Below are 23,558 nucleotides of genomic sequence, written 5' to 3'. Positions count from 1 at the left end.
CATTTTGTTGATGTTATCCCGGCCGGTGCTGGTAAGACATAAGGAACAATGAGAATTACTCCATCTGAAGGGTTTTCCTCTTTGCTGTGCAGGCAGCAGCAGGAGCTCAGGGTGGGGAGGTGGGCACAGCCACGGTGTCACCTGCTGAGCAGCCACTGCTTTGTGGGCTTTATGTGGCCACCTCCTGTATCATTCTGCTCCCATCATTCTGGGTCAGCCGGCAGAGCTTCACCAACACACCGAGTGAAACTGGAAAGCGATTCCTCCTGTGTTCCATCCCTGCTTGCTTCACATCCCCCTTCTGCACCATAGATAGCCCAGCAACGCCATCTATTTTAGCTCGCAGCAGAGAAGTGCTTTGCAGTGCGTTGCTGTTTGACTCCGTAGCTGCAGCACGGACTCTCTCCACCAGCAGATGCGCTCCCAGTGCTTTGGCAGGCAGGATGGTGCACTGGCACCAGCACTGATAGGTCCGGAGTGCTCTTAGCCCTGCTCTTACCCTCTGGGTGACCCTCTGGTTCCATCACAGCAGCTGTGCTCTGGGGTCGGGTCCATCTTATCCAGTGTTCTCTGCACTTTCAGACACAACATGGCAGCACCTCCAGGGATGGGGCACCCACGCAGTGCATGGTACAGATCCCACCTGCCCAGGAGCTGCAGGAGCTGAGGGTAACGTGGGCTGACAGGTATAACCCAGAACTGCATTATCTTCTCTTATGGCTCTTTATGTGTGTGTGTCTGAACAGCACAGAGACCTCTGAACCGTCGTCTTTACTCTTAGCAATTAAGCTCTGTGCCATTAAACCTGGTTTGGGGATAAGGGTGGGTCTGCTTCACATTCCTGAGTGAGAGCCCTGGGGGGCGGCGGGGGGGGAACCTCCCACATGAAGGCTGTCATCATCCCGAGAGCCCACCGACCTCGGGCCCCATCCTGACCGGGCTGGGACGGCCTGCGGCTCCATGGCCGCACTCGGGGCCGCCCGCTCCGGCACCGTGCGCTGCGAGCCTCGGGCTGCTCTCGGCCCTGCCGGGCGCTCAGCCAATCAGCGCCTCTCCTCACCGCCCACCTCGCCGGCGCTCCGCCCTCTCGGCCCACCTTCCCTTCTCATAGGCTGAGGTCGGGCTCATTATGCGGCTTGGCTCGGCGCTGATTGGCTACCGGCGCTGCCCGTCGGCCGGCCTCGCTCTCCGCCCCCGCCGCTGCCTTTGCCTGCGCCGCCCGCGGCGGCGGCGGGGAGAGCGGCGCTGTGCGGGCAGCGGCCGGGGGCCGAGGGGCGGGTGGCGGCCGCGGGGCCGGGGCTCGCGGGGGGGGGGGAACCCATGCGGCGCCGGGCGGCGGCGTCGTCGTCCCCGCGCTGAGCCGGGCCGGGCGGTAGCCAGCCGGGCGGGCGGCCCCAGCCATGCAGCCCGGCGCGCCCGCGGGCACATGGGGCAGCGCTTGAACCGCTGCCTCGATGTGCCCGGCGCGCTCCCGTCGCCGCTGCTGCCGCTAAAGCGGAGGCTGCTGCTGCTCTCCATCATGCTCTTCCTCTGGCTCTACATGTTCTACTCGTGCGCCGGCTCCTGCGCCGCGCTGCCCGGCTTGGCGCCCCGCGGCTCCGCCCCACCGGAGGAGAACGGCCCCGGGGAACCGCGGGCAGCGCCCGCCGCCCTCAGCCCCATCTCCGCCTTCCTCAACGGCTCGGGCAGCAAGCGGCTGCCGCAGGCCATCATCATCGGCGTGAAGAAGGGCGGCACGCGGGCGCTGCTGGAGTTCCTGCGGGTGCACCCCGACGTGCGCGCCGTCGGCGCCGAGCCCCATTTCTTCGACCGCAACTACGAGCGGGGCCTCGCCTGGTACAGGTACGGGACGAGGAGGGGAGGGGGGGAGTCCGGATACCCTTAAAAAACGAGAAATAACCCCCCAAACCCTACAAGTTCCGATCAACCCTCCGCGCGGGGTGCGCTGTCCGAGGCGGGGCGGGCGGCGGCCGGGCGGCTTTCGGGCTTCGCGTTCGTCAAAGCGCCCGTCATCTTGAAATAGAGTTAAAGGTTAATTTTTCCTTCCCCGGCTCTTTCCGTGCTCCGGGTTGGTTTTTGATCTCTCCTCCGGCCGTTCTCGGAGCGGGCAGCGCTGTCGCTGCGGGGCGGTCCCTGTGCGCTGCGCTGCGTTGCTTATTCCGAGTTGAGAACTCGCTCCGGATCGCGGCTTTCAGCGGAAACCCCACCGAAAAAAATGCATATATTTATGTCTATATATGCATATATAGATGTGAATAAATAAAAAGGAGGGAGGGGGGGGGAAAGGAAAGGGGTTACATGGCGAGAAACGCGTTGATTAGAAGTTGAAAATTGGAGCGGAGCGGCGGCCGTGCGGACACCGCATCCCGGAGCGCTCGGAGCCGATCCGTGCGGTACCGAAGCAGCTCGGAGCCGGCGGGTACAGCGGCGGAGTTCGGAGCTGTAACAGCCCTCCAGCTCACCCTCCGGCCCTGATCGTTGGATGGGATTTCGGTGCCTCCATCCCGTCTCGAAGGAGATGCGGGTTAAGATCGGGCTGATTCGTGGAGTGGATTGCTGAGGTTGGAGCGGAGGATGCGGCGTCCCACGGCCGCGGGGTGAGACTGATATCCCATCAAACATTAACTCGGCGTTTGGGAAGGAGAACCCGCATATTGCGGAGCGGAGGAGCTGTCAGGATTTATTAGCAAAACGGTGTTGTAGGTGTTGAACTCTGTTTTTAATTAGGCGCCTAAATTAGACCATAAAATGGTTGATTAATCTTTTACAAGGAAGAGGTGGAAGGGGGGAGAAAGAGAGAATAACGCTGATGATTGCACCAGTCTGTTATCCCAGCACGGGGAGGGGGGGGTAATTTTTAACGTTTGGAGGAGCTGTCATCGAAGTTGGGCACAACTTCTTCCATGGTTTCTTCTCATCAGCTGCTCCGTTTCCAGCAGTGTGGGCCCTATCCCTGTGTGCACTTTGCTGTGGGGTTTTTTTGCTGCTATAAGCCAAGTTCTGGGCAGCTCCCAGGCTGTGGTGCTTTGGGAGGCTGTAGCTTGAATGGGTTGAGGGGAAGGAAGGCGAAATCGTGCTGAGTGCACTGAGGAGGATGGTAATATTCACCCAAATAATGGCTGAGTGCTTTGCAAATTCTGCCTTATTTCTGAGCTGGGTTTGAATGAGACGCAGGAATTGGGCGGGATGAATTTCGGTGTTACAAATCAGACCCTGCGTGGCTGCAAACCGCCCCGAACCTCGATGCGTTTTGGTTCCTCGGCTCTCCGCAGGAGTGTGCTTATTGCCACGAGCCCCACTGAGGCTTTTATTTATTATCTCAGCATCAATAAGGAGAAGCGTTTGTGTTTGCTTGTTAACGGCCCCATAAAACCAGATAAAACCCGCTGTAAAATATCTGCCTTGCTGAGCAGGGCACGCCTCAGCTCTGCTGCTTGGGGGCTCTCACATCGCCCGCCGTGGGGCCGTTCTGTGCCCATCTCTGCCTCTTCAACCCATCGCCATTGGAACGATGGAGACACAGCTGCTGGCTGCTGGAAGGAGATTTTATTCCCACGGATCTGAGCTGATCAGGGTCGGATCTGGGAGTTTCGCTTTGGTTTGGTTGTGTTCTCCTTTCCTTTTTCTCTTCGCATTTCGTCCCGCTTTGCAGTGCCATCCTCCAATGGAAACTCTGTGTGGATCGATGAGAGGCGATTTGGTTTGTTTCACTTTGATAAGAGTTTAAATTTGGGGTGTATTTGTGGCTCATTGTACCCATCTCAGTGCTGTGCCGTGCCGGAACGTCCCGCGCGCGGTGAGGAACTTGGGAAGGAGGGAGAGCAAACTTTTTTCTTCCTCCATTTGTATCACATGGAAGAGTTTAAATGGAATAAAACACATTCCCCCCTATACTTGCAGAAGGCAGAACAGCATCAAGGCGAGCTGAGCTGCTAAAAAGCAGAGGGAAGAGAGGGCAAAACGAACAGTGAGATAGCTGGGAATCCAATGGAAAGAGCCCCGTGTGCGTGTTGCGGGGCTTTCCCTGGTAATGAAAGCAACATGTTAAGAACTCCGAGGGAAAATATCCACCATGACAGAGGAGGAATGGGATCCTGCCACACTGAGAACTAATTGTGAGGAGCACGTGGAACTTTGGGGTGATAAATGAATTTCCTTGGTCTGGCTGCACCGCCAGCAGCCTGCAGGGAGCTGCTGTGTGTGTACGGGGTGCTGCTGGTGTGGGGTTTGCCTCCTCGGGATACAAGGAAAAATATAGATAAATATATACACTATATATATATATATGCATATATATATATATATATAAAATACTAAATATATATTTAGTTCCCTTTCTTTTCAGGCAATAATGGCTTATTTTTAATAGGGCGGGCACTTGAAACCCTTTTGTCCTCTTATTAATGTACAGTAAGGAAACAACATCACGCTGTTGGGGTTACATGTTTTGGGAATGGATTTGTTTGTTTGTTTGCTTGTTTGTTTGTTTTACTTTTTTTTTTCCCCCTTTATTTCTCATGCTGGGCCCCGTGGGCTCAGCCCTGTGCCTTGTGGGGCTGCACTGCGCACTCGTGGCCCCGCTGCCCATTGCTGGTCTATATGTGAGCACGCAGCCCACAGTCAGACCCCGTGCCCTGGCTGTGTCTGCTCAAGGAGCCAGACTGTCTTCTCTTCCCACCCCCCCCTTTTGTATTTTATGTAATAGTAATATAGCAGAATTTTACCCCGCTTTTGGCCATTGTAAAGCCTGAATTTATGGTGGTAGTGAGTGTAACACCCCGATGTCTTCTGTCCCCCCCAGCCAGCTGCTTGCTAACTGCCATTGCTCCGGGAGGCTTCTCATCGCTGGCGAGTTTGGGAATAGAGGCAATTCTTGCAGCAAGGAGCAGTGCCCCCACTGCAGTGCTGCCTACGAGCACATCCCAATGGGATGGTTACGTTCTCCAGGGTCGCTTTGTAAACCCTTTGGAGATTTTATTTGCTTTCCGTATTAAAAAATAATAACAAATATTAGATGTATCCGTACGTATCGATCAGCCCGTATTTTTTATGTATATAGAGGTTTGTGATATGTAGATAATCAGATCTCGGCATTGCATTGCACTGTGCTGGATTGAGTGGGGGTTATTCCCAGCCCAGTGCTGTGCCCATAGGATCAGGGTCTTGCTTCCACCATGTATGCCAAAGCCATCGGGCCAATTTCCTTAGCGAACAGCCCCGGATGGCGGGAGCTGGGGCTGCTGGAATCAGTCAGCAAGGCCCTTGTGTTCGCATGGGATCATTCCTCCAGATCTGAGGAAGGTTGAGTTGTTCAAACAGATGGCAAAGATTATTCGTGTCGCTGAGGGTTTCAGCGCCGCCGCTGCGCTTCCAGCATGTTGCCCGATACGATGCACGTGACGAGGCCTTCCCAGCACGACGCTGGGGGGGACGACATTGTCTGCAGTGATCGGGTTTCACGGCCTCACCTGTCGAGCTGCTGAGCTCCGCTGCGTTGGCCATGCGTTGGGGGGGACGTGGTGGGCTGCGGCATCGATATGGCAGCACCGCGAGCTGCACCCGGGCATGGGAGCAATGGGAGGAAAGCTATGGGCTGGGCGCTGGGCTGAGGGGGGGTTTGTGGGTTTGGTTTTTTTAGTGTATTTTTTTGTGGTGGGCTGAGCTTTGTGATCTCCTTCCCCATACGCTTCCAAGGCTTCGCAAGGCTGGATGGGGTGGCTCTAAAACTTGCCCTCATGGAGCTGTATTTCAGAGCTGGCCAGATCCTGTGTTTGTTTCACCATCAAGCCCTGCTCGCTGAACTGCTCTGTCTGCTCCAGCTCGGACTCGGTGTCATTAATCCATCCTAATTAAGTGATCTTTCAGCAGCAGCGCTCACCTCTTCTCGCCGGTGTGACCGTGGGTGAGCAGTGGGTCACAGGGAGCGGGACGGGCAGCACGTGGCTCCAAGAACAACAAATCCCAGGGCTCGTTATTTCAGCAGCGTAATTAGGGGGTCAGGGGCTATCCATGCTACCTGTTGTCACCCTGCAGGGAGTGACTGGAGGGGATGCCTCCTCCTCGTGGTGAGTAAGTGCTGGGTTGGGACTTGCTGACTGTACCGGGCTTGCCCAATTTCAGGTCTTTCAGCAGCTGATGGGAAGTTTCTTAATAAGCTCATGAGCAATGAATGCTGGGTTCTTCTGTGAGGAGCTTGGCCTGGGTTGATGGCCCATGTCTTTGTTAACAGCAAGGAGGGGTTCAGGGGTGATGTGTTGGTTAGCAACCTGGGTTAATTTGGGGTCCTGGTGATGCTGTTGGATTTGGTGGTCCCTGTGGGTCCCTCCCAGCTCGGGATATTATGTGGTTCCATGGAGGTGGTTGTGAGGTGCCCAGAGCCACATTCAGAAGGGTCACCAAGGTCCCAGCAAAGAGTCCTCCTTGCTCCTTTTGCCTGGGACATCAGGGATTGTGCAGGCGTGATATGCAGAAGGCCTTACTGTTCATTCATAAGTGCTGCAGAAAGAAGCTGAGTTCTTCTTATTTCTTCTTCAGAGGTTCCCTGCGGTGGCTTTTTCTCTTTGCAATAGCTCTGAAGCTTCAAGAGAACACTCATGGATGGTGGCCTTGAATGCTGGAGGACATGAGGGACCTCAGGAGGAGAGGAATGGGCATGTGAGGGGCTGTTTGCGGGCTGCTGGCATCCCAAATCAGTTTGCTGGCTCTGGAGATGTGCGTGCTTCTGCCTTGGGGGCTGTATGGAGAGGCTCAGACATTGGGGCAGTTGGGGGTTGTAATGATGCTGGTAGGAACATCCGAGGGGAAGCCATACAGAAGTGCCTGCAGAAGACCTCACACTGACTGCGAGTCAATGAATAATTCACTTCTTTTTTTTCCTTTCCTTCTTCTGTTGGAATACATGAGCACGACAAGGCCCCGTCGCACAGCGGGTAGCAGGGAAGGTGAGAACTGAAAGAAAAATGCCACGTTGTTTTAAATGCTTTGCATGTCCTTTCAGTTCCTCAAGAACACCCTGGAGCCAGCTGTGCTCAGTATCTGTCCCCGCTGAGGGACGCCGTGACTTAGTGCTGCTTTGACTCTGTTACAGCAGCGGAGCATCCAACTCCGAGCTTACCTGCAGCTTGAGGTCCCACTCATGAAGCTGATGCAGTGCCATCCTGCCAGTATTACACTGCTCCAAATCAGAGCTGTGACCCAGCCAGCCCATGCTGTGCTGATGTAGGGCCTTCCTGAAATCCACTGGAGTGCCTGCTGTGTGAGAAAGGGAGCGATTTTGGAGCCTCCCTGTTGAGCTGGCACAGCCAGTTCCCAGCAGTGTGAGCTGCTGGCAGCCCTGCAGTCGGCTCTTCCAGCAGCAAGTGGGGATTGTGCATAGGATTTTCTTTTATAGGCCTGCATAGAGCAGTATAGGTGGATGTATATGTTACACATCCCTCGCTGAGTGTGAAGGTCCCCGTGTGCAGGAAGCTGAGCGCTCAGAGCAGAGACCTTCCGTCACTAGGGGGAGGACAAAACCCCGATGCTTTATTCACCAAGTGCTCTGCTGCTTTGTCGGGCTGTGAAATATTTGCTTAAAAACTGGCACGGCCTGAAGCTCTGGCATGCCTGCTGCTGGGTGTTTGGGGGGGGTTTAAGCTGTGTTAGACTTGGAAGGAAGGCACGAGGTGCTGGAGTCAACCGGGGGGAGGCGGCAGCTTTCTCTGCCCGGTGCACCAGATAAGGGATGGTGAACAGTGATGCTTGCAGGCTCTCGCCCCCCTGTGACCACCCGTTGAGCCAGTTGTACTGCCATCCCCCACCTCTGCACACAGGGTGGGATGAGAGAGCAGCCAGAGGTGCTCGGTGGGGTGATGGGGTCGGTGGGCATCCCTGAACATCCCCTTTTGTCTGCCTTCACTTTGCTGTGTCTCTGGGCAGTGAGGCTGCAAACAGAGCTGAGCAGCCGCAGCATTGCCACTCCTCGGGGAGCTGGATGGGGATCAGCAAAGCCCTGCTGTCCTCCCTAGTGCTGTGCACTCAGCTTGCTGCAGCTTCACACAGAGCTCACAGCTTCCTTATAAAATTTCCCCTCTGAGCGGATCTCCTATCTAACAAGCCTTGGGCTGTCTGCATGGTGTTTTCAGAAGGAATAGCTAACAGGGATTGTTGAGCAACGAGCAAAGCCTTAGGAGAAGATACCGGCCTTGCCAAAGCAGAAGTGGAATAGCAGGTTAGTGTTTTGTGAGCTGAGAGGGGCCAGGAGCCTGTTTCGAAGCCTCTTAATTATAGTCTGATGCAGGGAGGGGTGTCCGGGTGCCTCACACACTGCCCCGCTGCACTGGGGCTGCTGGCTCCCCCCAGAGATGGCTTTAAGGTCACACTGCTAAATGCAGTGTAATAATTAATTAAGCTATATATAAACAGCAAGCTCATGCACTCCTAAAGCAGATTAGGAGCACAGGAGTTTCCTCCTTGTGGCAGTTTCCTCGCTGGGTTCCTCTGCTCTGAGCCATGCAGTTGTTGCTCTCAGCCGTCCCAGCCCATATCACCAGTTGTGCTGAGCAGCTGCAGGGCTGGGGCTGAGCTGGAGAATGGTGGGGGGCAGAGCAAAGCCTTCCCCAGGCCCCCAAGTTCCCCAAGACCCCCATTAAACCCACTCTTCTTGCTGGGGATGGAGACAGGGGACTCATGCAGCATCTCTGCCCTCTATGCTGATGCCCAGTACTGGAGGAGCTGTTGGGATTTCCCTTCAGCAACAAGTGCTTCAAGACTGCTGTTGCTGTGAGGCTCAGCATAGCAGTAACTGAGCTGCATAGAGCTTTTACTTGCCACCATGATAATAAGGAGACTTTGGTTTGGGTCCACAGAAGGTTGGTTGGTGTGCAGTTGGGAACCTGGAGGTGGAGGAATGGACTGTGCTGGGTTTTCTAGAAGGCCTAGAGCAACCTGATGTAACGAGGCATGAAATTAGAGCCCAACAAATGCTTGCTGTGTGACTCCTCTGGAGCTGAGATTAGTGCAGCATCAAAACCAATGCTTGTTTTTTCTCCTGTTCCAAAGAGTCTTTGGATAGATATCCAAAATGGGTTGAATCTCTATGCAAACTCTGGAGGTAAACATTTAGGGGTAAAATTTAGTTTATATTCAGGTTATTCTTGATGTAGCTGTAGAAACCTCCCAGGAAAACTAAAAGCTGTGTCTTTTCATCAAGTAGAAGTGATGCTGCTGGGAGGAGGAGCAGGGCAGCTTTCAACACTTCCAGATCAGGAAGGGTTTTGAAGTCAGGGCACATCCATGCTGCAGAGCACATCAGCAAAGTTCTTGGAAGGTCCAAAGCAGACCCCATGGCCAGCTCCAGGATGAGTGGAGCAGTGAGCATCGTTGCTGCACACTTGATTGTTTTCTTTTGCTGATCCTTCATGGCTGATGGGCTCTATGCAAGAGATTGCATCCCAGAGACTTGAGCTGCCCTCCTGCAGCCCTGTGGCTCTCTGAGGCTGAGCTGGCTTGTCTCGGTTTCCAAGAGCCAGGATGTGGCTACATCCAGGAGATGAAGGCAGAGAGAAAAGGCTTTGTGAAGGCTCACAATGGAGCCCTGAGCTGGTTCAGTTTCAGTCAGAGGGGGCCGGCCGTCTCTTTGGGAACCCAAGGGTGTAGAGATCAAAGGTGCGGGTGAGTCAATTACAATTCACATTTGGTTCATCCATATGTTTGAGTATTTGAAAGGATTCAATGGTAACCCATTTTATATCTCCTGTGCCCATTGATTTGTTAATCTGACACTCGGTTTCATCTGAATGACAATGGCTCTCATTCAGAATTCTCAGTGTTCAGGGAAAAGTCATTTCACTTGGGTTGTGCTCCATCCCTCAGCATACCAGCCCTCTGCTTTCCCTGTGTCAGGGGCTGTCGAGCCGGGGCATGGAGTGGGTTCACAAGGAGATCAGCTCTCAGCACCAAGGCCAGGGTTGGTTTGTGGTCCTACCACCTGCCCAATGGGTGGATCTGCTCCCAGTGGTTGGGTTTTGGCAAGTGTGCCATTGCTCCACGAGGTCCTTTTGGGTTGTCAGTGCAGCCATGGACCTGCCCTGCAGCCATCAGGGTACAAAGAAAGACAACCCAAGCAGTCAGAAGTGAGCAGCGAGCGTGAAGAGCCCTCCTAAACACAGCCCAAGTGTGTAGGATTAGATCAAATCATTGGTATGGCAGTGCAGAGTGTCTAATTAAGTGAATGCCTTCTTAATTAGAAGAAGTGCTTTGCATCTGTTGTACTTGTAGCAGAGCATCTCCACCAGCTGAGTCTGCTCTTTAAAGAGCTCTTGACTGCTTATGACCAGCCGTGGTCCCACGTAATGACTGGGGCAGGAGGGGTGTCTGCAGACAGACCTGCTCCTTGTTTCCCTAATTGCTGCCTGTCTCCCTCCTCCACTGGGAAAGTCATTCCTTCCCAGGGCTGTTGATGTTCCTTCTGCTGTACCCAGAGCTCTGCAGCATTGCTGGCACCCACCAGCAATGGAGATGCTGGGGGAGAAAATCCCATCCTGAACAAATGTTGTTGTCACTTACTAACCTGATCTGTTTACAATGGGAAGCTTAATTTCCAATGCACCGCCTACACCTTTCTGGCTGTAATCACGAATCCATTAAGGAATGAGGTGAGACGGCAATCCCATCTGTGCTAAAATGCATTTAGGGATCAGTGCTGAGAGGATCACCGGTGTATTAACTCCTGGGCCTTTGTTCCAGTGGGTGGCAAACACAGCTTGCCCCGAGGTGGGACAGGTTGGTGTCTGGATGGACACTGGGTCAGGTCATGGCTGTGCCACCCAGCAGCTGCTGTCACCTTCAGCAGCAAGGAAGTTTGTTCATCAGTGTGGCTCTTGTGACTGGGACAGTGAGCTGTGATGGACAGAGGGCTGCCTTGTTGTGCTCAGAGCCATCATGCAGGCAGCCCAGTGTTCCAAGTGGTTCTGCTGGGGGGGAACTGGGGCTACACAGCAGCTTCACAGCCCAACTCAGCCTGTATTAGCAGCATGCATACATACACACATGGCTCTCAGCAAACAGAGCAGAAGAGAGAACTGCACCCTTCTTAGGTGGGATGGTGGTGAAGATGTGAGGCTGGTTGCTTTCTGAGCTGTCCTTTCCAAGGCCTGCGCTGCTGCAGCAATACTAGTTGCTTGCCTAGTAGCTTTTTAAAGAAGTGCAATCCTTTCTTAATGCATATGTTCATCTGTCTGCAGGCTTCTCTGTTGCCTGCCCTGGCCTTGCCACTCAAAGTGCTTCCTTCTTGTGTTCTGTGGAGGAGCCAGGCTGCTTTGGAGGATACTCAGAGGCTCCAGGTGCCCACATGAGATCCTTGCTGCACAGACAAGGTAGTTTCGGTGCTCCCCTCTCTGCTCTGCTCCCCATATAGCAGCAGGACTGTCACACAGCTGCCACCAGCACCAGTTCCTTTTGGGTCTCTTTGCACATCCTGTGTGCATGTCCCATCCCAAGGGTCCCCCATAGGAGTGACAAACAGCGAGGTGTCCCTGCAGGCAGCACGGGGCTTTATCACCAAGCTTTTATCTAACAGCAGGGCTCCATGGGAGCAGTGTGTGTCTAGGTGCACGCAGAGCCCTCCCTGTGCAAATGGGAGGCTGCTGAGAGGCGTGGAACAAAAGGCAGCACTATCGGTGCAGTTTGTTACCTGCCTGTGCAGGCACACAGGTTGGGGGGCTTTCATTTGTGTGCACAGGGAAGGACACAAAAGAGCTCTCAGTGGGGCTGTGATTGATGAACAGGGCAGGAGGGGAACATGGGTCCTGCCTGTCTCTGGGTTGATTTTGTTCCGTGGCTGTTGAGTCGTGCTGTGTTTAGTGAAGGGCTGGCTCTGCAGCTGGTGGGTTTTTCTTTTAGCTCTCCAATAGCAGTGGGTGAAACGTGGTGTCTGGGCAAGCAAGGAAAAGCATGGGAAGGGGAAGGGGTGTGGAAGCATTGGCTCATCCCTGTGTTGTGGCTCATCCCTGTGTTGTGGCTCATCCCTGGGATGAACTGTGGTGAGTGAGCTTTGTGTGCTTCTGGTTTTCAGTTCATCTCCCTGCAGCCTTGTCCTGGCTGGGAGCTTGTGAGGTGTTGGTGAGGTGTTCTGAAATGGTGTCCTAAAGTGATGTGGGGATGTTTGGAGTGGCTGTGGTCTCCTGCATGAGATACTGAAGATGTGCCTGTTGGATCCAGCATGAGGTTTGCTCTGCTTGTTGGACTCCCCACCACCCAGGCATATGGCACAGGGGGTCCCTGGAGAAGGGATGAAGCTGATGGGATAACCTCTTGTAGGCTTCCTGGGTTATAAGAATATAGCAGGGATAGGAAATGCCTCCAGATGCAGGGCACAAGAGATCCAGAGCCCCAGTGTGACAGCCTGAAGATAACAAGCCCCACGCTGGGGCAAGGTGCAAGATCCGATCCCATGGCACATCCCTTTGGGGTAGCCAGGAGGCTGCTCTGCTCTGCAGGGCTGATGGGCAGTTCTGTTCCTGCATTAGCCACGGTGCTGCTGGGTTTGAGGTTCTTGAAGGACCTGATGCTTCTAAGTAAAGCACTGAAAGCCAGCAAGCTGTACTCACTCACATTCTCACATCCGTGGGGTTTAACCCTGTGGGATCCCATCGTTGCAAGGAAGTGCTTCTCCAGGAAGTAAGGAGAGATGTCCAGAGGACAGTGCCTGTGGTGTTTGAATGTCTTTGAGAGGATTAGTGCTGTTCCTACAAATTAGGAGTGGAAATCAGTGGGTGTGGGAGCACTTTGGGGCTATGGACTCTGTGCTGGGCTGGTGCATGTGCTGCTGGGAGCTGAGTGCCGTTGTCTGCTTCATTTATAGGGAGAAATGTTACAAGCACTTTGGGCTGAACTCTTGGGCACCATGTTGTAGCCTGGAGTCACCGCACGTGGGTGAGAGCTGCTGGCAGAGGGATGGAGGTGACAGGGGTGCACGGGGATGAATCACAGCTACACATTCTGATGGGGTGCACCAAGAGGCAGCAGCACATGGGAGCGAAACACAGCTTGGCAGACACAGCTGGCCCTTTGGTTCTGCTTTGTAGGTTAGCTCAGGCATGGTTCCTGCTGGGCTTAGGGTTAGTTTTACCCCCTTCAGTCACTGAATTTCCCCTTCCTTGTCCTTCTCTGAAACAAACAAAAAAAAAAAACGGTCTTTTTTTCCTATATTATCATTATTTTTCTTCTTGGAAGTGGTGACAGAGTAATCTCCCATGACTCGAGCAGTGGGCAGCGCTGCTGTGTGTGATATTCTGAAGAAGTCACCCAGAAACAGCAATTAGCTTTTAATCGAAGCACCGTGCCGTCCAGGAAAAGGAACCAGGGGCTCTTTGTGCCCGGACCTACAACGGGGGGGGGGGGGAGACCTGATGGCCCTGAATGGGACCGGGCTTGACCGGGAGGAGCAAGATGCTCATTTCAGCCCCACCCCCTTTCTGCACTCAAAAGCTGTTATTTTCAGAGCAAAGCGCTATTGAAGCGTTGGGACAATGGAGACCAAATCCTGCTGGGGGAAGGGAGGTGCTGGCAATCCTATCTTTTGTTGTTTTTCCTCCTTTACTTGCCTGTGGCCTTCCCACTCCAAGAAATCCACATAGATGCTTGCTAGATGATAATGCAATCACTTTCTTGGGACCTCGGTAATAGGATTATAATTATTACTGGAGATAAAGTGGAGTGAATGGAATATTTACCACTTCATCTCAAATTATTGTAAATCCCACCAAAGCAGCCCTTTGATATGTAAAGTGCTGTCCTCCCTCCCCTCAGCGAGATCATTATTTAGTGGACGTTCCAAGCTTTTAAGTATGATGAGGGACAGAAAGAGGCTTCTCACTTTACATAAAGAGGGGACCAATATAATGAACTGGTGGAGCTGATGAATATCTCTCCTGGCTCCAGGAGAGAAACTTCTTGGTGAGCGTTTGTAAATGTGATGCTGAGTTAGTGCAGGATGAGCAAAGCAAGGAGCCAGGGTGGGCTGTGCACATGGAATGTCTGTGTTGGTTTGGGAAGGTCCTGGACAAAGGGTTGGGAGAGAGACCTGCCGAGATTTTTGCTTGGGGGACCCCCAGCCAACAAGCAGGGCTTTCTTTCATGCCTGCCTCCTAAGATTTCATCCCCTTGAGCTCTTCCTCCCAGCACTGGACATCAGGTCTGTGTTGAGGCAGGGAATTGCTTCAGCCAAGAGCCTGAGGCTCAGAGATCTACCTGGTGCTCTGTGCCCATTGCTGAGGATGGGTATATCCTTCTCAGCCTCATGGAACCTCTGAGGCACATCGGTCCCTCCAGTGAAAGCACAAATCCCATTCCAATGCAGACAGCACTGCCATTTAACACTGCTGCTACTGGAAGTTATTCCCACCCTTATAGGCTGCAGCTCTATGATGATGCATCATGTATTGCACTGTCTTTTCCTGTTGTACTGTGCCTGCATGCAGTATAAGGACTGGTGCCTCCTGTCCCCACTCTCACCCCAGCATGTGATGGGGTTTGCACCTGCATCAAAAGAGTTGAGATCAGACTTCATGGCTGGAGTCTGTTCCCATGTGGTGGTGGACACCTGGGTCTGCAGACATCATCAAAGCCCACAGAAGGAGCGGCTGCTTGATGGGAAGCCTTCATGCTGTTACCTTCCTCTCCCTCTCCTAATCCCCAAACTCCCCAACAGGTGAAGGGACCTGGCAGATTTGGGGGCAGGGAGCAAGGAGGGTGAGAAACACATGACTTTTACACCCATGGATTATTTTCCCCTTTTCCCTTCTCCTTTATCTCCCCTTTCTCACCCCCAAAATTCATTAATTCCCGTCATCTGGTTTGTGTAAATGTCGTGGCGAGTGTTTGATGGAGCTGGATAGAGTTACACCCGTTTCAAAAAGGCTGGGGCTGCTTCACAGCCGTTCTCTTTTATTGTTGTACAGTTGGCCAACCCAAACAACGGGCTCCTGCTTGAGACAAAGGCACACATGTTGCTCTTGGGGCTGATAACAAAAAGAGGAGAAGGTACATGTTATGGCACAGGTCCTCAGTGCAACCATGGGAGGAGAGGGCAACCCAAGGCAGGGAAATTCTGCTACATTCACGTGTATCAAATAATAAACCAGCAAGTGGAAGGAATTTTCTTGTTGCATCTTCCCTGCTCCTTCCTCTCCGTCGTGTTCCCTTTCCCCCAGCTGGATCTGCTACCTACAGTGAGCCAAGTGGGAGCCACATTGGTGATGCCAAAGCCTCAGTGCTCAGACCTCAGTGCTGAGCTGTTGTGTAGTTAAACCTCTGTTATTCTCACGTTCTTCCTTTGCTTGCTTGCCAGGTTCCTGCTTTAAAGTAATATTTCTGTGACTTGATGATTTTATGATCAGCCTTTGGGGGAAAGCAACCATTAAATCCTCAGAGTCTTGTGGGGTGACTCAGCCGTGCTGTTTGTCCCTGTGGCTCTGACTTTGGTGATGTTCCAGTCTTCTGTAAAACTCATCCTGGACTTTCAAGGTCCTCCTAAGTAGCACAGTCTGTGTCAGCTTTTGCTTTCTTGTATGAAATATAAGGGGTTTTTGCTTGCTACTGATAACAGAGATAACAGTGTGTAATTTAAGCTCCACAAAGCCAGCTTAAAGCCAATGGTAAATACCAGTGAATGGGGTCTGGGTGCTGCCATGCTTTGTGGATGGAGCCTTGGAAGTTCTCTTGCATCCCAGTGAAACTGAGACAGGGTCGGTTGCCCAACAGAACAGTGGTTAAAGGCATGGGATCAGGATGGGTCCAGTGTGGCGTCCTTTGGCCTTGTGCTGCGATGCTGGTGATGCTCTGGGTTTTTGCTTCCCAGACCTTTGCTGTTTCTCTGGTGCTGGTATAGGGCTAAAAGCTTCCTACTGGGCTGGGAGAATGTATCTGCCTTTTCCATTTCTGGTCTATCTGATCCACGTGCTCTGTCAGACTGCTGGGAGGTTTTGGGGTTACCTTGCCCAGAAACTGTCATGTTTCCAAAATTTGGTTGTCTGGGCTGAAATCACTTCTGGTTTTCTTGAAAGATCAGTCAGAAATTTGGGTACAAAGTGGCCAGGAATAGGTTGGATGCTTTGCATGCTCACTGTTGTGTGGCCAAGCACATGGTTCTGAATTACAGGGCTGAGCTCGATGTGAGCATGGTTGGTATCTGAAATAGTTTGACTTGCTCTTCTCCCCTTTCTTCCCTATTAACGACACTTCTCTTCTTAGAGTTGCCTACACAGACATAGCCCTCTTCCTTTTGGAGTGCAGTTTTGTTGTCCTTGCAGAGGGAAACTGAGACAACTGTCCAGAGGGGATTGAGCTGAAGGACTGGGGTGGAGGTGGGGGGCTTTGAGACCGGAATGAGCCATCACTGCAACCATGCAGTGGTGGTGGCAGAAGTGACTCACTGCAGTGCAGCAGGTATAGGGACCACTCATTCCTCCCTGCCATGGGATTCCCAGCTGGGTGATGCTACCAGCCCTGCTGTGCTCCACCACATCCCTCACAGCTCTGCCTCCTTCCTCCCCCAGGAGGCTGCAGTCTGTTCTGTGCCATTCTGTCCTACCTGCCACCGACACCGCAGCCATGGGACATGGAGGTCCCTGCAGCCCCCGGCCCCTCCTGGAGAAGTGGCAGCAGATTATCTTGGACCCCCCCCTGTGCAGACAAAAGCTGCCACAAAGGGCATTAGCCTTCAGGATTGGATTACCGTGGGGCCACCTGTCATTCCCACTTTGTAAATTTACGTCTCTCTGAGTCCAGTTTTCACATTTGAGAAGTTTGTACTTAAGAAGCAAAATAACTCCCCCCCCACCCCCTGTCCAACCCCCTCCTCCAGGCAGCAGCCTGGCAGGGTTATTTTAGCATCCCATCTAATTGTGGGCTTCAGAGCTGAGAAGGGCTGGGGATTAGGGCTGTTTGAATGAGGAGGACCTTTATTACATTAGTCTAAGTGGTTAATAGGTAAAGTAGGCCAATCCATCTTTAGACTAAGCCTATCACTTCGCCTACGGAGGGTGCAAGCTTCACCGGGGAAATATTCATTAGAGGAAAAGCTTTTCCTCTGTCTCTCTTGACATGTTCATAGCTCGGAGCGAGGGGCTCTGCTCTCTGCCTGCAGGAGATTCATGGCTGTGATCCCACTGTATCTCCATCGTCTCATGGGGCCTATGTGTCCTCCAGGAGCTGGCGGCTCAAATCAGGGATGCAGGAATCTGCTGGCACTGTCATCCTTCTCTAGTGGGGATGTAGGGGGAGGGTACAAAGGTAGGGCTGCAGCACTGGGACTCTCTGCTGTGGGATGTTCTCAAGGCGAAAAGAGTTTAAAAGGCTCAGGCAGTCCACAGTCAATATAAAATGGGATGATTTGGGTGCTCACGTTGGCTCCAGAGGTCTTTGATTCCAGGTTGCCAGAAGGCAGGAGGATAACAAGACAGGAGGATTGCTTGCCAAGCTTTTCATACCGTCTTTATTTCCCACCCTGCTATCCACTGCAGCCCTCTGCTCTGTCTCCATCCAGCCCTGTCCCGACTGGTGCAGCAGCTTTTGTCTGTGCTCGGATCTCTCTTTCCCACGGCCTGCCTCAGCTTTATCATCTCCCTTTCCCATACAGGTAGTGGTGGTGGCTGCACCTCTGCCATCACTGCCTTGCATCAGGAAGCTGCCCATGTCTGTACGACCCAGAGGGGCCATATCCCATCAGCACACCATGGCTGCAGCTCTTCCATCTACCACTCATGCAGCCCTTGCTGTCTGGGAGCCTCAGGAGCAAATATTCAGAGATGGAGTCTGGTCCTGCTTCCCTCATTGTACACGTCTGGTGTGTTGTGTTGGAGCTGCAGTGCTACAGCTGGGCCAGTTTGCCCTCTCCAGGTGTGGTTTGAATGGGAATAAACCCTCCTCAATGACTCTTCCACCTCTCTGAGTTCACAGCAGCAAACTTACCAGTTCCTCCTGTCCCCAAGGCTCTGTCTCTGGCTGCCGGCGTGATGGGTGATGCCTGTGTGGGAGCTTATGGAAACCATGGGAAAGCTGCTTGCTACTGACAGGCACGTGCAATGAAACCCTGCTTTCCTGGATGTGATGCTGTCAGAGGTTCAAACCACATCCACAGGGCCACGATATCTGACTTCTCCTGCTGCTCTCCAGCTTCTGTGCATCCACTTTTCACTTGGGTCTGCTGTTGGTAACAAGACACGCTGCATGTCCTCAGGCACAAACCAGGGGTGGGCTCAGGTGCTGCTGGCCCTATGGGTGCCTCTCGTGTTCTTCCACTTCTGCAGGACGCTCCTCTGAGTTCATGGAAATGCTCATTAAGAGTTTCCCAATCCCATCACCTGACGCAGCAACTCTGCCCCCAGCAATTTCCTCCTCTTCCACAGGGCAGAGCCCTCCCTGAGGCCTCTCTTGTGCAAGGAGGAAAAACAATAAGCCTTGCATCATTGCCAGGAGCCCAGTAAACACTGATTGCAGCAGCCCTGCAGGAGAAGTTGACCTTGATGTCTGGGGCCTCAGTGCAGAGTGACCTGGTGGACTCACTGCCTTCAGTTGGACCTGGGCCCACCATGGAGAGCAGTCTCCTCTCTTGGCATGTCCCCAGCCATTAAAGCCTTTGTGGATTGAAACCTTAAATCAGTTGGTGGCCAGCGCAGGATGCAGAGCTCAGATTTAATGTGGCCATAAAAAGAGACACCACTTAATGAGTAGTCTGTCAAAATCCACATCAGCCCACGTTAGATTTAGGAGTCCCTCCCTGAGCGTTACTGACTCGCGCTGTTCTCTGAAGGCGTTACCGGTTTGTAGGGTGAGCCAGAGAGGTACAGGGTTAGTCAGAGCCGTGTTTTGGTTCTGGTTGTTGGCACATGCCAGCTCCTGACTTGCAACAGCATTCACATCCCAGAGGCCTATAGGCTGGGTTGACTTTTGTCAGCATCAGAAACTCCATTTGTGTGATGCTGAGAGGGCAGCCCCTAGGGTTTGCCACCACCATTGGCTGGAGGTTGCCCCAGTGTGTTTGCCCCTTTGTCCCAGGTCTGCTGACTGCTCTATCGACCCGTGTGGGTCTGGACTTGATGATCTTAGATGTCTTTTCCAACCTTAATGATTCTGTGATTCTATGGATAGGGCAGTGCAGAGCCCATTGGGTGTCCCTTGCCAGTAAACACATTGCATAAACTTAATGCCAGAAGGTGAAATAGAATACTGTGTACAATCTACCTCAAACAGCAGTTACCTAAACAGCTACTGACCAAATTCCATGGCCATGCAGCAATTTGTTGTTCTGTCAGACCGTTCATTATGGATTTTCCTGCTATTTACCCTCTGATGGGTCATTTTTTCCCCTTGCTTCTTACTCAGGGCAACCACTGGCATGAGCACGAGTTAGCAGCAGCATTTGGAATCAGGAGGGTTCACAGTGATCTTTGATCCACAGCAATGTGGGAGGGGAACAAGCAGCCTCTGTGTGCAGTGCAATACAGCTGGGGAAGCGCTGCTGGAGGCTCGCAGATCACACACTCACCCATCATTTCTCTGCGATGGGTGGATGCTTTGAAAACTTAATCAAGTTTTATAGCTTTAATTTTGTGACGGACTCCCCTCTCGCTGTCTTTAACTGTCTCACAGCCCAGAGTAAACGGGTCCCATGGGGTTGTAAAGGGAAAGCATTGGCAAAGGGTCTGAAATATTTAGGCTTGTTTAGTGGATGTTAGGAAAAAATGACTTCTTGCTTTGTGCCATTTCAGTAATTTCAGGAAGTTCTCCCATTTTTATCTGCATGGTTAATTAGAAATGACCAGAGGAGAGAGGCTGTCCTTGCTGGGTACTGGCTGGAATGTGCTGGAGCAGCACCAGCAGCTCTTGGTTCTCCTTCTGGTTCTCATCAGGGAAATACTCTGCTGGGTGCAGAGAACCTGCTGGTTGAGTGACCAGCTGGGCACACGCTGTGGGCAAATTGCTCTCTTTTGCCTTAAATGAGAGAAATGTCACATTGGGGATGCTAAAGGAAAGCAGAGTGGGCATGCAGCAGTGAGCTCCTGGCTTTCAGTAGCCCTTCCTCTTGTTACCCTTGGGATGATGAGCTGTGGGCTGGGCATGGAATCAGTCTGGTGCTGACCTGAGCCATGCACAGTGCTGCTTTGGACTCATCCTGACCACCTGGTGTGGTGTGAGCAGCCACACTGCAGGTGTGAAGTACAGCCTGGTTCACCTGCCCTTGGAGAAGTGGGAGATGGCTCAACTGGATTTCTAATACAGTGCTCTTTAATCATAATACCCATAGCCCTTAGATCATTGGAAAATGGATTTATTCATATTCACCAGTTGATCTAACCTGTATGTTTTGCTGGCAGGGACCTCATGCCCAGGACCCTGGAGGGGCAGATCACCATGGAGAAGACCCCCAGCTACTTTGTCACCAAGGAGGCCCCAGCCCGCATCTCCTCCATGGCCAAGGGCACGAAGCTGATCGTGGTGGTGCGGGACCCCGTGACCAGAGCCATCTCGGACTACACACAGACGCTCTCCAAGAAGCCCGACATCCCCACCTTTGAGAGCCTGACCTTCAAAAACAGGACTACGGGCCTGATCGACACCTCGTGGAGCGCCATCCAGATCGGCATCTACGCCAAGCACCTGGAGAACTGGCTGCTCTACTTCCCCATCGGGCAGATCCTCTTTGTCAGCGGGGAGAGGCTGATCAGCGACCCCGCGGGGGAGCTGGGCAGGGTCCAGGACTTTCTGGGCCTCAAGAGGATCATCACCGACAAACACTTCTACTTCAACAAAACCAAGGGCTTCCCCTGCCTGAAGAAGGCGGAGGGCAGCAGCAAACCCCACTGCCTGGGGAAAACGAAAGGCAGGACCCACCCCGACATCGACCAGGAGGTGGTGCAGAGGCTGCGGGACTTCTACCGGCCCTTCAACATGAAGTTCTACCAGATGACGGGGCAGGACTTCGGCTGGGACTGAGGCCGGCGTGGGAAAGTCCCCTGTAATTACTTTGCCCATCACAGTTTGCGTATATAAAGAGATATATATGTATGTAAAATGTACAGAAATCTATTTTATAATAATTTATTTTTAATTCCTAAGCAATTAATTCACTAAGCTGCCTAACCGCACTGGCTAGAACGGTAGCCTGTAACCTGTTTAACATTCCACCGTGTTTAATTCTAATATGTCTCTTCTTTTTGGGTTGTTTTTTTTTTCTCCTCCTGTTCTTTTGGTTTGGTTTGTAACAGACGGTGCTTCCATTTTTTTCCTGAAGAAGATTTGTATTTAAAAATAAAAAAAAAAGCAAAAAAAAATAACAATAATTTTAAAAAAATAGGCAAAAAAATAACAACATGAAAAAGGGAAGGGTGGGAACGGATGGGGGAGGAGGGAAAGCACAGGTTTATTTTTGTTACGGGTATCTGGCCTTTATAAACACTTGCTTTCCCTATTCCGGTGTCCCGGTCTCTGCTCCCTCGCCCCAGGGGTTCTGTGGGTGCAGAGCTGGTGGGTCAGAGCATGGGGAACCCAAGCCATAGAGCCCCTGCCTGGTATCCCGTGCTCCTTTCCTAATGGGGATGCTTGTTGCAGAGTGGACACTTCAGCCTGCTGCTCCTCGTCTTGTATCGAGGAGGCTCTTTCTCACAGTCCCTTCTATGCATTTGAAATCTTGATTGCAGGACAAATGTGAAAATGCATGTGTGTGAGTGCAATGCACTCTGTGCTGCTCGGAAGCCACGGTGGCGCCTGTCCCATGTGGGGAGATGCCAGGAACCAGAGACACCCCCAGAGCCACTTGAGCCCCCCCCAAGTCTGAGCCTGGCACTGCGCCCCTCAGTGCCCCCCAGGGAAACAACAGCTGTCCCTCTTTGCTCCCTCTGTATTTTGGTTCCCATGCTCTCTCCCAAGAAGCAGTGGGTGCTTAGAGCTGGGAAAAATGCTGCTTTGCCAACAAGGGCAAGCCTATAGAAAAGCAGGGGGAGGCCGGCAGTTGGGCAGGACGGGGGGTTCTGAGCACCTCACTGTCAAGCTATGTGCAATGACTTGGAAATCCTTCCCCAAAGTGGAATTGAGTGTGTTGGAATGTTAGAACAGGTTGGCAGGGCTCATTCGAAAGCTCCAAGTGTGTTTTGCATGCTCAGAAGGTTTTGGTAATCGCTGTGTGCGCCCAATGTCTTGTTGCTGTCAGAGGTTCTGTGAGCTCAGCTGAACACCTGCAGGGCTGTGGTGAAGCTGTATGGGCTGTGGGCTGACACAGCAGTGTTCCATTGGGTACCGTGTCCGTGCTGGTGGAGAGTGTGGGGTTCACACCCCATGTGCATGTCCTCGAGGAATGGGAGATGTCAAGCATGATGTCAGGTAGCAAACCTGCAGTGGGCAGGACCAGCTCCCTATGTGAACGTTGCCTCCAAACACGTCTTCCTACAGAAAGAGAACGGGGTGCAAATCCTCTTCTCCTTGCACCAAGCCATTTCTGGCAACAAAGCAATGGGAGTGTGGGGCCCAGCAGGTTAGCAGTGCACACCCTGCTGTCCCACAAACACAGCTGAAACCCATAGTGGTGGTGGGATCTATGCACATTTGGGGGCTTTGGTGCCTAGCCAGGCTCTATTCCCTACTGATGTTGTAAATCCCATGTCTGCCTGGGAGATGGAACTGCATGGAGAGGGTGAGGCAGTGAGAAGGAAACACTTGGTGCTGGGAAAGAGTGATGAGGGGTTCTAAAATCCTCAGTCTTCCTACAAGCTGGCTTATGCAAGGTGCAGAAGGAGAAAGCATGCCTTCCCCAAGCAGTTCCCACTCTGTGGCTTCCCTGCCCTGTGCTTCCCTTTGGGCTGCATGTGCCTGCCTGTTCTTTGTGCTGGAAGATTCAGCATCCCCTCTCTCTTCTAGGATACAACTTCTTAATATCCCGATGCCTTCCTCAGCTGCGTGGCACAGCTCAGACTTCATCTGTGTTATCCAACCCTACTGCAGAAGAGCAGAAATACAGAGGGTGAATAATAACACTTCTACCTGTGAGCAAACAGCTAGCCCTGCCTCGATACCCTCTGTAATGAAGTCTGTTAGTAAACTTCATTCACTATAAAGGCCTTACCTGACAGTGTGACAATAAAGGTGAACTCCCCGTGCTGTACGTCCGGTTGCTAATACTGGAATGAGTTCTGTTGTCGTCATTTAAAAACAAAACCTTTGGTGTTTGTTTGTTTGTTTGAAGTTTAAGCTTGGAGGTGTGTTTAGAAGGGGTTTTTTTTTGTTGTTGTTGTTTACTTTATTCCTTCACATTGTAACATTAATTTATGGCTGAGTTTCATTCAGTCCTGTATTCAGAAGTGCAGTACAGGTATTAGTGATGCATTCTCTGTAACACGGTACTGTAGAGTAGCCCGTTTGTTTAAAATAATAATGATTAAAAAAAAAAAATAGTAATAATAATAATAAAAAAAAAAACAACAAAAAACGGAAAGAAAAAAAAAATCCCCACAAAAAATCTGATTAAAAAAAAAATGTAAATGGAGTATTTTTGTGGTATGTACAAACACAAATTAATTTTACACAGA

General features: G+C 52.2%; 1 protein-coding gene across 3 annotated transcripts; it reads left to right on the top strand.

Annotated features, from left to right (window-relative positions):
- Nucleotides 1-1,267: 1,267 nt before the first annotated feature.
- LOC140260195 (heparan sulfate glucosamine 3-O-sulfotransferase 3B1-like) lies at nucleotides 1,268-23,515 on the top strand. 3 transcript variants are annotated; one of them, XR_011905511.1, is made up of 3 exons: nucleotides 1,268-1,842; nucleotides 20,355-21,042; nucleotides 22,891-23,515. XR_011905511.1 is itself a non-coding variant. In XM_072352258.1 (3 exons), the coding sequence occupies exons 1-2, from the start codon at nucleotides 1,427-1,429 to the stop codon at nucleotides 20,971-20,973; spliced, it is 1,035 nt and encodes a 344-aa protein (XP_072208359.1). In that variant the 5' UTR covers nucleotides 1,268-1,426; the 3' UTR covers nucleotides 20,974-20,995; nucleotides 22,891-23,515. The 3 variants fall into 3 exon arrangements, 2 of the variants coding, with proteins under 2 accessions (XP_072208359.1, XP_072208358.1); XM_072352258.1 differs by having other exon boundaries at nucleotides 20,355-20,995; XM_072352257.1 differs by having other exon boundaries at nucleotides 20,355-23,515.
- Nucleotides 23,516-23,558: the final 43 nt, after the last annotated feature.

The sequence above is a fragment of the Excalfactoria chinensis genome, chromosome 17 (genome assembly GCF_039878825.1).
Source record: "Excalfactoria chinensis isolate bCotChi1 chromosome 17, bCotChi1.hap2, whole genome shotgun sequence".
Classification (NCBI taxonomy): Eukaryota; Metazoa; Chordata; class Aves; order Galliformes; family Phasianidae; genus Excalfactoria; species Excalfactoria chinensis.
The sequence above is the reverse complement of the archived record's forward strand: the minus strand, read 5'-3'. Positions and strand labels throughout refer to the sequence as shown.

Excerpts from the sequence above, each read along its gene's own strand:
- LOC140260195 (XM_072352258.1), top strand. The coding sequence starts at position 1,427 with ATGGGGCAGCGCTTGAACCGCTGCCTCGATGTGCCCGGCGCGCTCCCG. Across the intron at positions 1,843-20,354 it reads CGGGGCCTCGCCTGGTACAG|GGACCTCATGCCCAGGACCC; the intron begins GTACGGGACGAG and ends TTTTGCTGGCAG.